Source organism: Danio rerio, chromosome 20 (assembly GCF_052040795.2).
Source record: "Danio rerio strain M-AB ecotype USA chromosome 20, GRCz13ab, whole genome shotgun sequence".
In the NCBI taxonomy this organism is placed as follows: domain Eukaryota; kingdom Metazoa; phylum Chordata; class Actinopteri; order Cypriniformes; family Danionidae; genus Danio; species Danio rerio.
In genome coordinates this window covers 38037139-38050923 of record NC_141040.1, presented here as the reverse complement: position 1 = coordinate 38050923, position 13785 = coordinate 38037139, and the positions used below count along the sequence as shown (strand labels likewise).

The following is a 13785-nucleotide window of genomic DNA, read 5'->3' as shown; positions in this document are numbered from 1 at the left end:
AACAGAGCACTTCTGTGAGGTAGCTTGAACAATCAAATAATAAATAACATCAAACAGTAATCAACAGTAAATCAAAAAAAAAAAATCGAATAGAAAAACAAATACAACCTCAACTTAAAATACCCAGCAGGCAATTGCAAGTTTACATATCTCACAGTTTGCTGTGGCAATGTTGTCGTCACTTTATAATACCTGCAGACCGCAGACATACTCGCGCTTTCAAGCTACTCCCATGTTCTTCTTTGCCGGCATTTAACCAATATCTATCTATATATACTGTATATATATATATATATATATATAGAGTTGAAGTCATATTTATTAGCCCCCATTTGATTTTTTTCTCTTTTTTTTTAAATATTTCCCAAATGATGTTTAACAGAGGAAGGAAATGTTCACAGTATGTCCGATAATAATTTTTTTTATTATAGAATAAATAATTAGATTTAATTTTATTGAATTTAAATAAGTTTTTAACTTTTGGAAAACCATTTTAAGGTTAATATTATTAGCCTCTTTAAGCTATATTTTTTTTCCGATAGTCTACAGAACAAACCATCCTTATACAATAACTTGCCTAATTACCCTAACCTGTCTAGTTAACCTAATTAACCTAGTAAAGCCTTTAAATATCACCTTAAGCTGTATAGAAGTGTCATGAAAAAGACCTAGTAAAATATTAATTACTGTCATCATGACAAAGATAAAATAAATCAGTTATTATAAATGAGTTATTGAAATATTATGTTTAGAATCGTGTTTAAAAAAACTTCTCTCCATAAAACAGAAATTGAGAAAAAATAACTCAGGGGGGCTAATAATTCTAACCTCAACTGTATTTATACACGCACACATATGTATTTTTGTATTTGAGTCTTGATCGGGAGGTAACGTCTGTTTCCGATCAAGTCTGAAACTGCGTAATCGGATCTGGACATTCCTACTGATAAAGCAAGATACTTGGATAAAAAGCAAGTCACTGCACTGTTCAGGTCTACATGCTGGTTTATAAGAGATTTGTTTTTCAAATGTTTCCTGAATCAAGGACTGACTAGTGGCTTTTGATGTGGAGGGTCCTTTTGTACTATTGCCCTAAAAAACCCTCAATAATATAGTTGTAAAAAAACATGTAGAAACAAAATGAACAAATACCTTAGGAACGGTATAAAAGAAATTTTAATGGTTTTAAAACCCTGACTTTTAAAACTGTGCTAAACCTTAAAACCAGTTATCGTCCCATGCCTATATGAAACAGCAAAATCAAGAAACTATTGATTTGAAGCTTCTGGTTAACAGCTTCTACATCTAACAAAGATCTTATTATTAAAGCTCTACACCCCACCTCCTATACATTACATTAGCTGCGTTTCCACTATCGCGCCTAAAGCGAGCGAGCCAGGGCGAGCCAAGGCCAGTGGCGTTTCAACTGTCCCTTCCGGGCCCTAATCGGGCCAAAGCGGGGCTTTCTTGAGGCCAGCGGCCGGCCTTTTTCGGCTCACCGAATACCTTGGGCCAAAGAGGGCCAGCCGGGGCTTCGGGCGGAGTGAAAGGAGAGGCGGGCACAGTTTTCCGATCGCACACGAGTACATGCGCCAAACACATAACAAATAAATAAATAAGAGAAAGAAAACATCTGGAACAAATTATAGGCTGGGGTCTTTTTTGCATATGATCGCCCTTATGTTTCTCTTTTAAATGTAAGGTTGTTGCATTGTGTCCCGTTTACGCTAATAATCATTAATTGTAACTACTAATTGTAATATATTTATTTCACATACTATCGTAGGTTACAATTCAAAATGACTGTTAACTCCTCATGTGAAGCTGTGGCAGGACTAAGGGATCAAGAACATGTTTTTAGGTGTAACAGCAGTTTGTGAGTATGCCACCAGGGGGCATAAAAGGTTGGGATGCAAACGGACAGAAATATACAGTACTTGTAAATGAAGGTGAAATAACGAAACAAAGCACTATAATACCTTCAATAATTATTAAAATCTTGTTAACAAGCTTTATTATTGTAAACTTAAACAATATATATATATATATAAAAAAACAAATAAATAAATAAAGCAGTGTTTTAGCCTATATTATATTATAGTATAATATTACATTTTATTTTAATCCATTCATTCATTTTCTTGTCAGCTTAGTCCTTTTATTAATCCGGGGTCACCATAGCGGAATGAACCGCCAACTTATCCAGCAGGTTTTTACGCAGTGGATGCCCTTCCAGCCGCAACCCATATCTGGGAAAATTATATTTTAATATTATATAATATTATATTTAGCCTGTATTAATACATCAGGATAAGCATGTTGTTTTACAGCCTATATTGGCCTACATATACGTCCTCCTCTTCATCATACTTTCCCAGTTGATTGCTTACATTAAGAATAAAATGTTATGTTTAAATATGGAAATGACACATTATTTAATTTAAAAAGTCCTCTAAATGCCACCCTCTACTTTCAGTACTGATCTGTGTCTATATTTCTGAATTGGCACTTATAGTTATTATGCTTATCATATACTGTTTTTTGTACAGTCTGTGGGTTGAGGTTAGGTTTATATAAAATGTCTTTGAATTTTAAGACTGTATTGTTATTATTTATTTCTGATATTTTCTCTTCTTGTTTGTTTAACTGTCATAAAAATCGAACAAATAAATCACATATAAAAATTAACTGTTTATCTTGAAGTCGGGTTAAAAAAAAGTAGTTTTTAAAAAAATACATATTATAGTTGATAGTTTTTTACAGAGGGAATTTGGGAGATCTATTTTTATCACTCCATAATTCAAATAATAATTCAAACAGCCAGAAAGAAAGTAAAAAAAAAAATCGGGCAAGTTATGTATGAGGATATCCCTCAGTAAAAACCTACAGAATAAAACTTTAATGTTTGCTGTATGTAAGTGCTTCTGGGGTGGAGATATATGACTGCCTACAGCCTTTATCAGTATGTAGTGAAGGAAAGTCAAGTGTTTGTGACTGTACCTGCCAGGCTGGTCGGGGTATTTCTGTTTAGTGTAGGTCTCCAGCGAGGCGTAAACCTTCTCCCTCAGTGCCTCCACCTCCAGTGAGTTCGACAAGCCTTTGGCGTCTATGAAAAAATACAGTTGGTGTGATTGAATACATGTTCGGTCTCTCAACATAATGTAGTCAAATTTACATCTACTGTAATTACATTGAAGATACGGTATGTGTACGGTAATACATACATACACACATATAAATAAATATATGTTATATGTTTTTGGTTATATGCTTCATGAAGAATCAGATTTTTTGGGTAAACTGTCCCTTTATTTCTGCTTTTTATTTTATATATATATATATATATAAAAACCCAAATTCACCAGGGTTGAAGAGGACGATGGCCCTAAGGCAGCCTAGTTCTGTCTTATCCATCTGCATGTCCTTCATTTTAGACACCAGTTCGGTCAGTACCCTGTCACACAAACACACGCACAAAGTGAATGCACAGTACATGTAATAGAAAATACAGCTTGTCCGGTTGACTGTCTGAAAGTGTAAAAGCTGACCTGTTGAAAATGGAGCCAACTCCTGCACTGTGAGCACTGCTCCTGTGGACATGAAGCCCTGTGCCTAGCAGGATGCCATCTTTCACTGTGATGGAGCGATGAGAGAATGAAGCAATGAGCAGCTCGTTCCATCCTGAGAAGAAAAACAACATCAGCATAATCATTTCATTCATTCAAAACAGTGTTCTTTGCCTTGTTGGGTAAGGTTACTTTTAAAAGTAACACATTACAATCTTAAGTTACTTTTTTACGCATAAAAAGTAACAAAAAAGAAATTACATTTCTTTGTTACTTTTTAAAGCAATGTAATGTGAAAGTAGTCATGTTATTTTTCCTTTTTTATTTTTGTTCCACATTGAGGAGAAAAAGAACATCTAAACAATTATTTCATTCATTTAAAACAGTGTTCTTCACAATGTTGTGTAAAGTTACTTTTAAAAGTAACACATTACAATCTTCAGTTACTTTTTTAAGTATAAAAAGTAACTAAATTACTTAGTTACTTTTTAAGAAAAGTAATGTAAAAGCAAGCATGTTATTTTTGCTTTTTATATTTTGTTCCATCCAAAGGGGAAAAAACAACAGTAGGAGAATCATTTCATTCATTCTAAACAGTGTTGGGTAAAGTTACATTTAAAAGTAACACCTTACAATCTTCAGTTACTTTTTGAAGTATAAAAAGTGTAACTATAAAAGTAACTAAATTACTTTTTATGTTAATTTTCCTTTTTATTTTTGTTCCATCCTGAGGAGAAAAACAACCTCTGAAAAAAACTTTCATCAAATTAAAACAGTGTTGGGTAAATTTACTTTTAAAAGTAACATATTGCAATCTTCAGTTACTTTTTTTATTATAAAAAGTAACTAAAAAGTAACTAAATTACTTCACTTTTTCATTTCAATAGTTTTATTGTGTTTTTTTCCAGATAATATACAAACTTATAAATGTATATAAAAATAGAAGTCCTATCAGCAAAGAGATGACATCAAATATATAGCAACAACAAAAACAAGAAAACTGTAGAACCATGCCTCCCATCTCCCACCCTATTTCCTGAGGCTTTCAATAAGTATGCAAAGGTGAATCAGATAAATAAATAATAAACTAATAAAAAAATAATAATAAATAAATAAATGAAAAGATATAATAAAAATACAGGTAAATATAGAAGAAGAAAATGTAAAGTAAATACTAAAAGTATCTCGTTCTCCCGTTTGAAAGTCTAGTGAGCAGGTTCTGAAATGTTAGGGTTCTCAATGACAGACAGTATGGGACTCCATGTTTTGTTAATGGAGTTCAAGGATCCTTTATCTTAGTTTCTCAGGATAGATGCAATGTAGAACCTCTCTTATCCAGTGTTCTGATGATGGAGGAGACACATGTTGCAAGGTGGTAAAGGCAATGATGCAGCGTGTTGATGTTTGAGTAGTTGGGGTTGGAAGATAACCAAAAAGAGCAGTCAGAGGGTCAGTAATTACATAAGTTTTTAAGGAAAGTAATGTGAAAGTATGCATGTTATTTTTGCTTTTTATTGTTTGTTATGTTTAAAGATTAAAATTGTGATATATTATTTTAAAAGCAACTTTACCCAACACTAGTCCTTCATTAGCGAGGCTTTGTAATGTTCTGTGACGGATGTGTGTGAAATGTTTGACCAGCAGAGGTCAGCATTCAACACGCTTCTGTCTGACCCTTTGGCCTGAAGTGACTATTGGCAAAACTAATAGTCTTGGGTGTGTTCACACTTTTGATTAAAACAAACCCTGTTGTGTTTGTTCTGTTAAAGTTGCTCACATGAATAACTGAACGCTGCCATTGTAACTTTGGATGGAATTAAACATCTTTAAAGTGGACTTTATCCACAATCCAAATCTGGTGCAGTTTGACTAAAATATGAAGGCAAAATAGACCACTCAAATCTAAACAAATTTAAAAAAAAACACAGGTCATAATGTCAGATGATCTGACTATCAAAAAAACAGCATGCTTAAGCATTTCAGTTATTTATTTATTTTGGTCATAGCTGCAATGCTGCTAAGAATAGTTCAATATTTACGTGTACCTTTAGGTTTGATATTAAAAATGACAGTGTGGACACTAAGGTCAAGGTCAACTTTTTTATATAGCACCTTAAAACAACATGAATGTTGACCAAAGTGGTTCACAAACATGGCAAAAATAATAAACAAATAAAGAGAGGACAATATACTGTATGCCACAAAAAAATGTAAAAACTAAAAATACATTTTAAAAATCTGTATAGTCAATTAGTCCTAAAAAAGAAAACAAAACTTATATCAATAGGCCATTCACAACTTATAATCGTTCTAATTTTTCCAGGTAAATTTTTTTATTTACTTTCCCAACCACGTATGGAGTCACTTGACCCGGCGCATCCCCCTCACGTGACTGACGCTGACCTCTCAAAAAATTTTTACTACAGGTCAAGAGGACGTATAGCGCAAGCTCTGTGATTGGTTAGCTTGGTAGCGTTTGCGAGTGTGGGACATGCGAAGAGGCCAATATAAATAAATAAATAAATAAATAAATAAAAGAATCGTTCATTAATCATAATCGAGTTAAAATGTTCAATTATTCGAGAATTTGATTTTAGGGCAAATCGCCCAGCCCTACTAAGTGGACCAATATTAGATAAACATATAAAAAAAACATTTAAGTTTTTTTATTCAATTTAAATTATTTAAATATAAAAGTTGAATTAGTAAAATGACAAAAACATTTTTTTTAAAAATATGAAATAATATATAAAATAACAATACATTTCCATAAAAAAACTAAATGAAAATGAAGACTAAAAAAAAATATATATTATAGTTATCTGTATATTTTAAAATTAATAAATTAATATTTTTTAGCCTGAATAACATACTAACAACTTCTTTAGCAAATGTAATATATTGACTTTCATATACACTTATGTAGAATCTAGTAGTTCTCAACAATCTAGATTCTAGATTGTTACTGACTACAATTTTCGTGATGTAACGTATAATCATCAACAGATTGCAGTTGGTAAGTAATGTATCAAGCACTGTCTGCAAACAGTTTTCTTTGCTCATGAAACAAAACACTAAGAAAACGATACTACTTTCTCATGATTCAAATCAAGACTCAAACTCACTTATTCAGGATGGCTTTTAATACTTCATTAATTAATTTTATCTCCACTATTGCTGTGTATATTTTTATTATTTCTCTTGTTGTTTTATTGCTGTTGTTTTATTGTATGGTGTCCTTAAGTTGCCAGAAAGGCGCCTTAAAATAAAATGTATTATTATTATTATTTTTATTGAGCAGAGCTGCTATAATTCAACTCTTCCCGAATCCCTCCATAACAGACACAGATTTCCATATCACTGTTATAGTAACATGATGAGAGTCACATACCTGCTCGAAGAAGGATTACTTGATCATCCAGAGGCAGATCAGAGAAATGAGGTATTCTCTTGGCCCACTCCACCAGAGTAAACAACTGCTTATCCGCTGCATGGCAGATATTAGTGACTGGGTCATTTGTCTGAGGAACATCACAAAATGCAAAGAAAAAGTGAGACCTTTTGGAAAGGCTGACGTCAACAGATATATACGGTTTAAACTTTTTTGATCAAACGTCCATGTCTAGAAGCTTTTATTATGATACATGCAGCCAGGGATCATTGAAAATACCTCAGCCTACAGTACATTTTATTGTGACACGTACATAACATTGCTTCAAGTATGTTCTGTTGCACATTTCAGAGGGTGCTGTGCACATTTTTGGTGAATATGAAATACGCCAATAAGGGCCAGAAACTTTTTTTTTGCACAGGCCATTTGACAATAAATAGCCTATTAAGTATTCAAGTATTTGGTGCTTTGATGACCTCAACTGACAATAAAAAAAAATCTTAATACTCCAAAAGATAATATTATAAATAATAATTCAAGGCATTTCAAGCACCCATGATTACAATATCGTGTACATTGTCTCAATATACTGAATTATTGAATGTCAGCACAAGTCTGACTTACTGAGTTGCTGGGGCTGCTCTCTGTGTACGTCTCAGTCTTGGGTTCGACTGACAGTTCTGCGTCCAGGATTTTATCCACAGGCATGTCTTCATTAAACCTGCTTGTTGTTTCCACCTCAGTATCACTTTTCTCTTTCCCTCGCTGCCTCTCTTCCTGAACCGCTGTGGGGAAATATAAATATATTTTATGATTTTTATTTTATTTTGTTGCATCTTAAATATTTTTGTACATAATATAAGAACTTTTGTGTTATTTAACATAGTAGTAATGAAGCAAAAAATACAATTTGTTCTTGATCAGATCTTGTTGAAATTTCTTTTGCAATTTTTTGCATAATAATAAAGAAAAAACTTTATATATATACATATATATATATATATATATATATATATATATATATATATATATATATATATATATATATATACATATATATATATACACACACACACACACACACACACACACACACATACATACATACATACATACACACACACACACACACACACACACACACATATATATATTCTATATATATATATTCTATTTATTTATTTAAAATATTGTTTATATATACTTTTTATTTTTATTTCATTTACTTTACCAAAAATATACTTCAAAATAATTTAATACAACATTCATAATATAAACAGTTTACTCAAAACCAATGCAGACCTTCGCGCTTCATGCCCATGGCCAAGCACTTCTGGTAGCGGCAGTATTGGCAGCGGTTGCGCTGGCGCTTGTCGATCAGGCACTCTTTACTGTCTCGACATGTGTACGTCAGGTCTTTTCGAATGGTCCTCTTAAAGAAGCCCTTGCAGCCTTCACAACTATAAACACCATAATGCTTCCCTGCAAACATAAACACATCTGCCATGAACTTTCACATACAGCTAAAACAAAAATGTCTCTGGATGAAATATATTTTAAATAAATGCTATATAAATTTGATCACTGTGATGCTATAAAATATTACATTTTAGCCTTCATATATGTAAATAAATGTCTAAATAAGGGTAAACCTAACAATTAAATGTGGATTGAAATCTAAAATATTATTTAAAAAAAAATTCTATCATTGAATTGTATGGTTTTATGATTGTTTTTGTATAATTTTTTGAGGACGACAAGGTCAGGCCTTCACATTTTTTATAAGTGACAATGTGTATAAGAGTTTTTGGACAAATAGTTTCGACCAATGTTACATGTTAAATTTAAAAGAAACAAATAAAATAAAGAAAATAATTATTTATTAATAAATGCTTTCAAATATATATTAACAATATTTATTTTTTTAGAAATAAACAAAAATGGCAAACAAATATATTCGCAGAAAATCTTATTATTTTAAAATACATTTTGGCCATTTATGTATATTTTTAATATTTATATGATATTCAAAAGATGTTTGTAGAAAAAAAATATTTATATATATAATATATATATATATATATATATATATATATATATATATATATTTTTTTTTTTTTTTTTTTTTACATATTATTATAATTTTATTAAAAACTATATGTATTTGTTTCTGTATGGTCCAGGAAGTGATGAAGATGTATCCAACCCCAGATAAAAAGGCGACATCCAACCAGCAGCATGTGTTGTACCTGAAGATCGGTCTCCACAGATGGCACAGATGTGTTTGGACAGAGATCCAGGGCTGGTGCACTGGTAGCTGCTCATGTTGCCCAGCGGTGCCAATCCTGGCGGGGGCTTGATGTCTTCATTGCCATTCATACTGAGAGAGTTCATCTGGCAGACAGAAAGAAAGGTGAGGAAAAACACGCAAACAGTTTATCATGGATATCTGTCTAAGAGTTTGTCGCAATACAGCAGAGCAGACTGCTTGTGTCCTTCAACAAAACTCACCAAAACAAACTCCACCCTTACAAGGCCATTACACAAGGAGCTGTGAGCACTGATATAACAGTTCAGACAAAGGAGTGCCATTAGTGTCCCTCTCTGGAGAATTTGCCATTTTCCCGTCACATGCTATTTACTGCGCGCTACTGTATTCAGCCTGCAGGCGGCGCCACACGACTGCACTTCCATGGATATTCTGCACTTCAAATGCAAAGACCGCGATATTGATTGAAAGGTTAATTCACGTGTGTTTTAAATGGCATTATTCGTCTATTTAAAATACCAAACTATGTAAATTCATGTTTAAAATACAGTGAAAACAGTAATATTGTGAAAATACAAATAAATGGTACTATTTTATTATACAGTTTCAGGCTAATATTTTACAAAAACCTTTCATTTATTTTGTTTAAATCTTTATATAACTTATATAATTGTTATATATATATATAAACAAACAATTTGAATTAGATTTTTTAGTCTCTTACAACAAAATAATAGATATAATTAAAAAAATGTATTAATAAATATAAGGAACTTCAACCATAACTACTGGCACATTTATTACATGCTTTTAAAAACATTTGCTTTTCATTTAACTTCAGGTATATTTCAGCCAGTACAGTAAATCTTTTAGGACACTAGCACTGTCCCATATTCAAGTTCACTGTTATTGATATCCATTCATTGGCCTGAAAGCCTGAACCGTTTGTCTGGGCCAATGGCTTTTCTGTGGCCTCCAGGGAGAGATGCGACACATAAGCTGACCTCTCTTTAACACCAGCACATTTGCAAGAGTGAAAGTCATGATACAGCATGACACTCTTCACTTGCTTACTACATAGTGTTGTTATGATACTGGAACTTAAAATGATTCCTTAAAAATGATCCATCTCTATTTTTGATACGGGAAATATTGTCACAACATGGATTATAATTGAAATATTTATACATGTTTTTATTTGAGTTTAATTGGGTTAAAACCTCAAGCATTTCTGCTACTGGACAGGCCAGGCCAGTTTTGAAGATTTTCATGTGTGCCTGCCAATATATTCATTGGCCCAGCTGAAAAATAAAAGTGTGTTTTCACTTACAACACAACTTTGGTCAGGTAACTGAATGCGCAGCCATGATGGAAATACTCTGATGTAAACACCAGCATTGGATCGCATTGTAATCTATGACTGAATATGTTGTTCTGCTTATTTACGTTGTTTAAACCATGGAAAAACATTGGTTAGCTGCTAAATCATATGGACTTAGTAGGAAGAAAATTGTGAAATATTTTGATAAACTGACTTTAATAGGCTTGATTTGTTGTAGCATTTGTCTGTCTTTACATTTTCTTTTTCCGGTCTAATAGATTAGCACAGTATATACAGTACATGACAATAATATTTGAACATTTTCAACATCAGTAATCAGCAAAATATGCAGATTTCGTTGGGTTCAGTGGCATTGTTTACATTCATTGCCGACTGCTAAAGCATCTTGAGAACACCATGTAAGTAGTAAAATAGGGGAAAAGTTGTTTTCTTTGTTTTGATTCATTTTACTTTCTAATAAAATATTTCATGCAGCATTTAAAAAAAATCACAGTTCCAAACTTATTTAAAAAATTTTTGAAGACAAGTGAAAATTTAGTGATAAATGAATAAGCAAATTACAACGCACACCACAAATAAACACAATTTATAGAATTGAAAATGTCTTTAGCATTCTTCATGTACATCTAACAGTGATTTAGTTTATTTGTTATTGATTAATGTTAATGGTCCTCAACTCTTTGCTTTCACTTTAGACTGAGATTTAAAGTTGAATATAGTGTTTTAAAAAGGAATGTTTAGAAACTAATGAACATTTGCTTCAGTGTTGAAGTGTAAGAAATTGCAAAAAGAGAACGCCACAGAAAGAAATTTTCTACCATGTCTTGCACGTGAATGTTTAAACTGATAAAAACTGAAACACACATTCTAAGTCTAAAGCGAACAGTGTAAAAGCATAAAGTCGTGTCCGAATCCATTTTTGATATTTTAAGGACATTAAAATATGCTTTGCGCTGCGGCACATGGTCTAACAAGGTTGTGCTTATTCTCTTAATAAGTAATGGGTGTGTTTTGAGCATAACATATGACAGTTTTCATTTTATGCAAAAACAAAAATATGTATGAATTATTATCACCAATTTATAAACAAATGATTATGAAAGCCACACAATTACATTTTCAAGCAGTTGCAAGCGCTTACATCCAAAATCTAAGCACTTTTAAAACCTTGAAAACACTAGCTGAAAATTTCAGCCTTTTCAAGGATTTCCAGAACCCTGTAGATAACCATGTAGTGCACAGATTCATGGGCAGGTTTTTACCTGTGGGCTGTTGACGGTGTTAAAGCCCATGCTGGGTGTGGAGGGCAGGGAAATGGAGGGCGAACTGAGAGACGGGGCGATGACGGAGTAGGGTGAGGGCAGGCCATTCATAGAGGAGCCCAGAGTGCTTATGGGGGACGGCAGGGGGCGAGAGGAGCTGATGACGGACGGATGACCCACCATAGAGCTCATGACCGGCGGCTGAGAGGGGGACGAGTTAAGAGGACTAGAGTCTGTGAAGAGATGACAAGAGAGAGTCAGATTAGACATTTTTAACTAATAATAAAACCATTACAAACAGTTTTAGGTAAGCTTATTGACCTTACTCTTGATGAACGAGTGGCACAACCATTGGAATCTTTTTGGTTCGAGACTTCCAGTCTCATTCACTTTCATTCAATTTTAGATGTCAGAAACAGCATACTTGTTGACGTTTTAAACTGATATTTTCTTATGATGTTATTCTACTTTTTATGTCATAAGCACAGTTGTTTGTAGAGCAAGTAGTTTGACTATTTTTTTCCTTTATGTATCCAGAAGTTCTAAAACATTCACAAAAATGAGTGCATAATAAGATCAATAAAGTTAAAGTACTATTTATTCATTCATTCATATTCTTGTCGGCTTAGTCCCTTTATTATTAATCTGGGGTCGCCACAGCGGAATGAACCGCCAACTTATCCAGCAATTTTTATGCAGCGGATACCCTTCCAGCCGCAACCCATCTCTGGGAAACATTCACACACACACACTCTGGACTGTGGGGGTAACCGGAGCACCCGGAGGAAACCCACGCGGACGCAGGGAGAATATGCAAACTCCTTGCAAACGAGGATCGAACCAGCGACCTTCTTGCTGTGAGGCAACAGCACTACCTACTGCACCACTGCTTCGCCCCAGTTAAAGTACTTAAGTTACTTAAATATAAAACTTAATATAAACAAAACTTTAATTGAATTTTTACATTTATTTTTTTAACTCTAAAAACAAAACCACAAACTTACATTTACAAAAATGTAATAATAATATAAAATAAAACCATAATAATACACATTTATATGTATCTATTAAAAAAAAAACATTTAACAGTTAAAATTTTTATAATTGAGTGCAAAATAACGATATTTGACTTCTGAGTGATAATGTGACAATATACCATCCCCAGAATAAACAGCATTTAAAAATATATTGAAAGAGAAAAAATTTATTTCCCTTGTCATTTTTGTTCAAATACATAATCCCTGGTGTAAACAAGCCTTCTTAAAAACACACACACACAAAGAAAATGTAGTCTGCAAGCCAAACAGAATGTAAATACTCTCCAAATGAAATATATCAGAATGCAAAATGCAATTTATATATTTGCTTTACAGACGTCAGAGAACAGAGTAACTATGGGAACATCAAGTGCCTGTTATGAACATGAGTGCCTTGGCAAAACATCAATTTTCCCCATTATTAAGCTTTAAAACTGCAGTGCATAATGTGTAATAAAAGAATGTGCTGTTGGAGTAAATGCATGAGGACACTCTCCTGAAAGAGCACATTAAAACCTGTGGCTTTAACCATTCAGTTGGGAGCTGATGGACTGCTGCATGCGAGTACCTGGTAATGGTAGTTTGTAGCAGCACAAACACATATAATCTATCTAACGCAGTACAAGGACAAACATGGGGCAAAGGTTGCACCTTTTTTGCCAATGCCGATAGTGTTGCAATCCGCTAACTTGTTTCATCACTCATCAAGATGAAGATCAAATCAAAATCAGCTAAGATTAAATTAACATGGACACGACTTCGGTTTGTTGAGGTGTAAACACACAACCTTCATCAATGATTTGTTCAGATATGCTGATAGGGGGATAGTTAGTCTTTATTTATGGCGGGTTGTTTCAATTTATCACTAATGCGTTATTGCTAGATGAACTCAGGTGATCGGGACATCCTGAAATGCTT

The 13785-nt window shown here is 33.1% G+C and overlaps 1 protein-coding gene across 2 annotated transcripts in view; it reads right to left on the bottom strand.

The window, feature by feature from the left end:
* rxrgb (retinoid X receptor, gamma b) overlaps positions 1–13785 on the bottom strand; it is a 41033-nt gene that overhangs the window by 923 nt on the left and 26325 nt on the right. For both annotated transcript variants that reach the window (NM_001002345.1, XM_087296591.1), the window contains 8 exon segments: positions 3001–3106; positions 3363–3454; positions 3549–3681; positions 6958–7087; positions 7582–7742; positions 8260–8439; positions 9207–9351; positions 11831–12063. In NM_001002345.1, the coding sequence (NP_001002345.1) occupies positions 3001–3106; positions 3363–3454; positions 3549–3681; positions 6958–7087; positions 7582–7742; positions 8260–8439; positions 9207–9351; positions 11831–12063 (1180 nt within the window).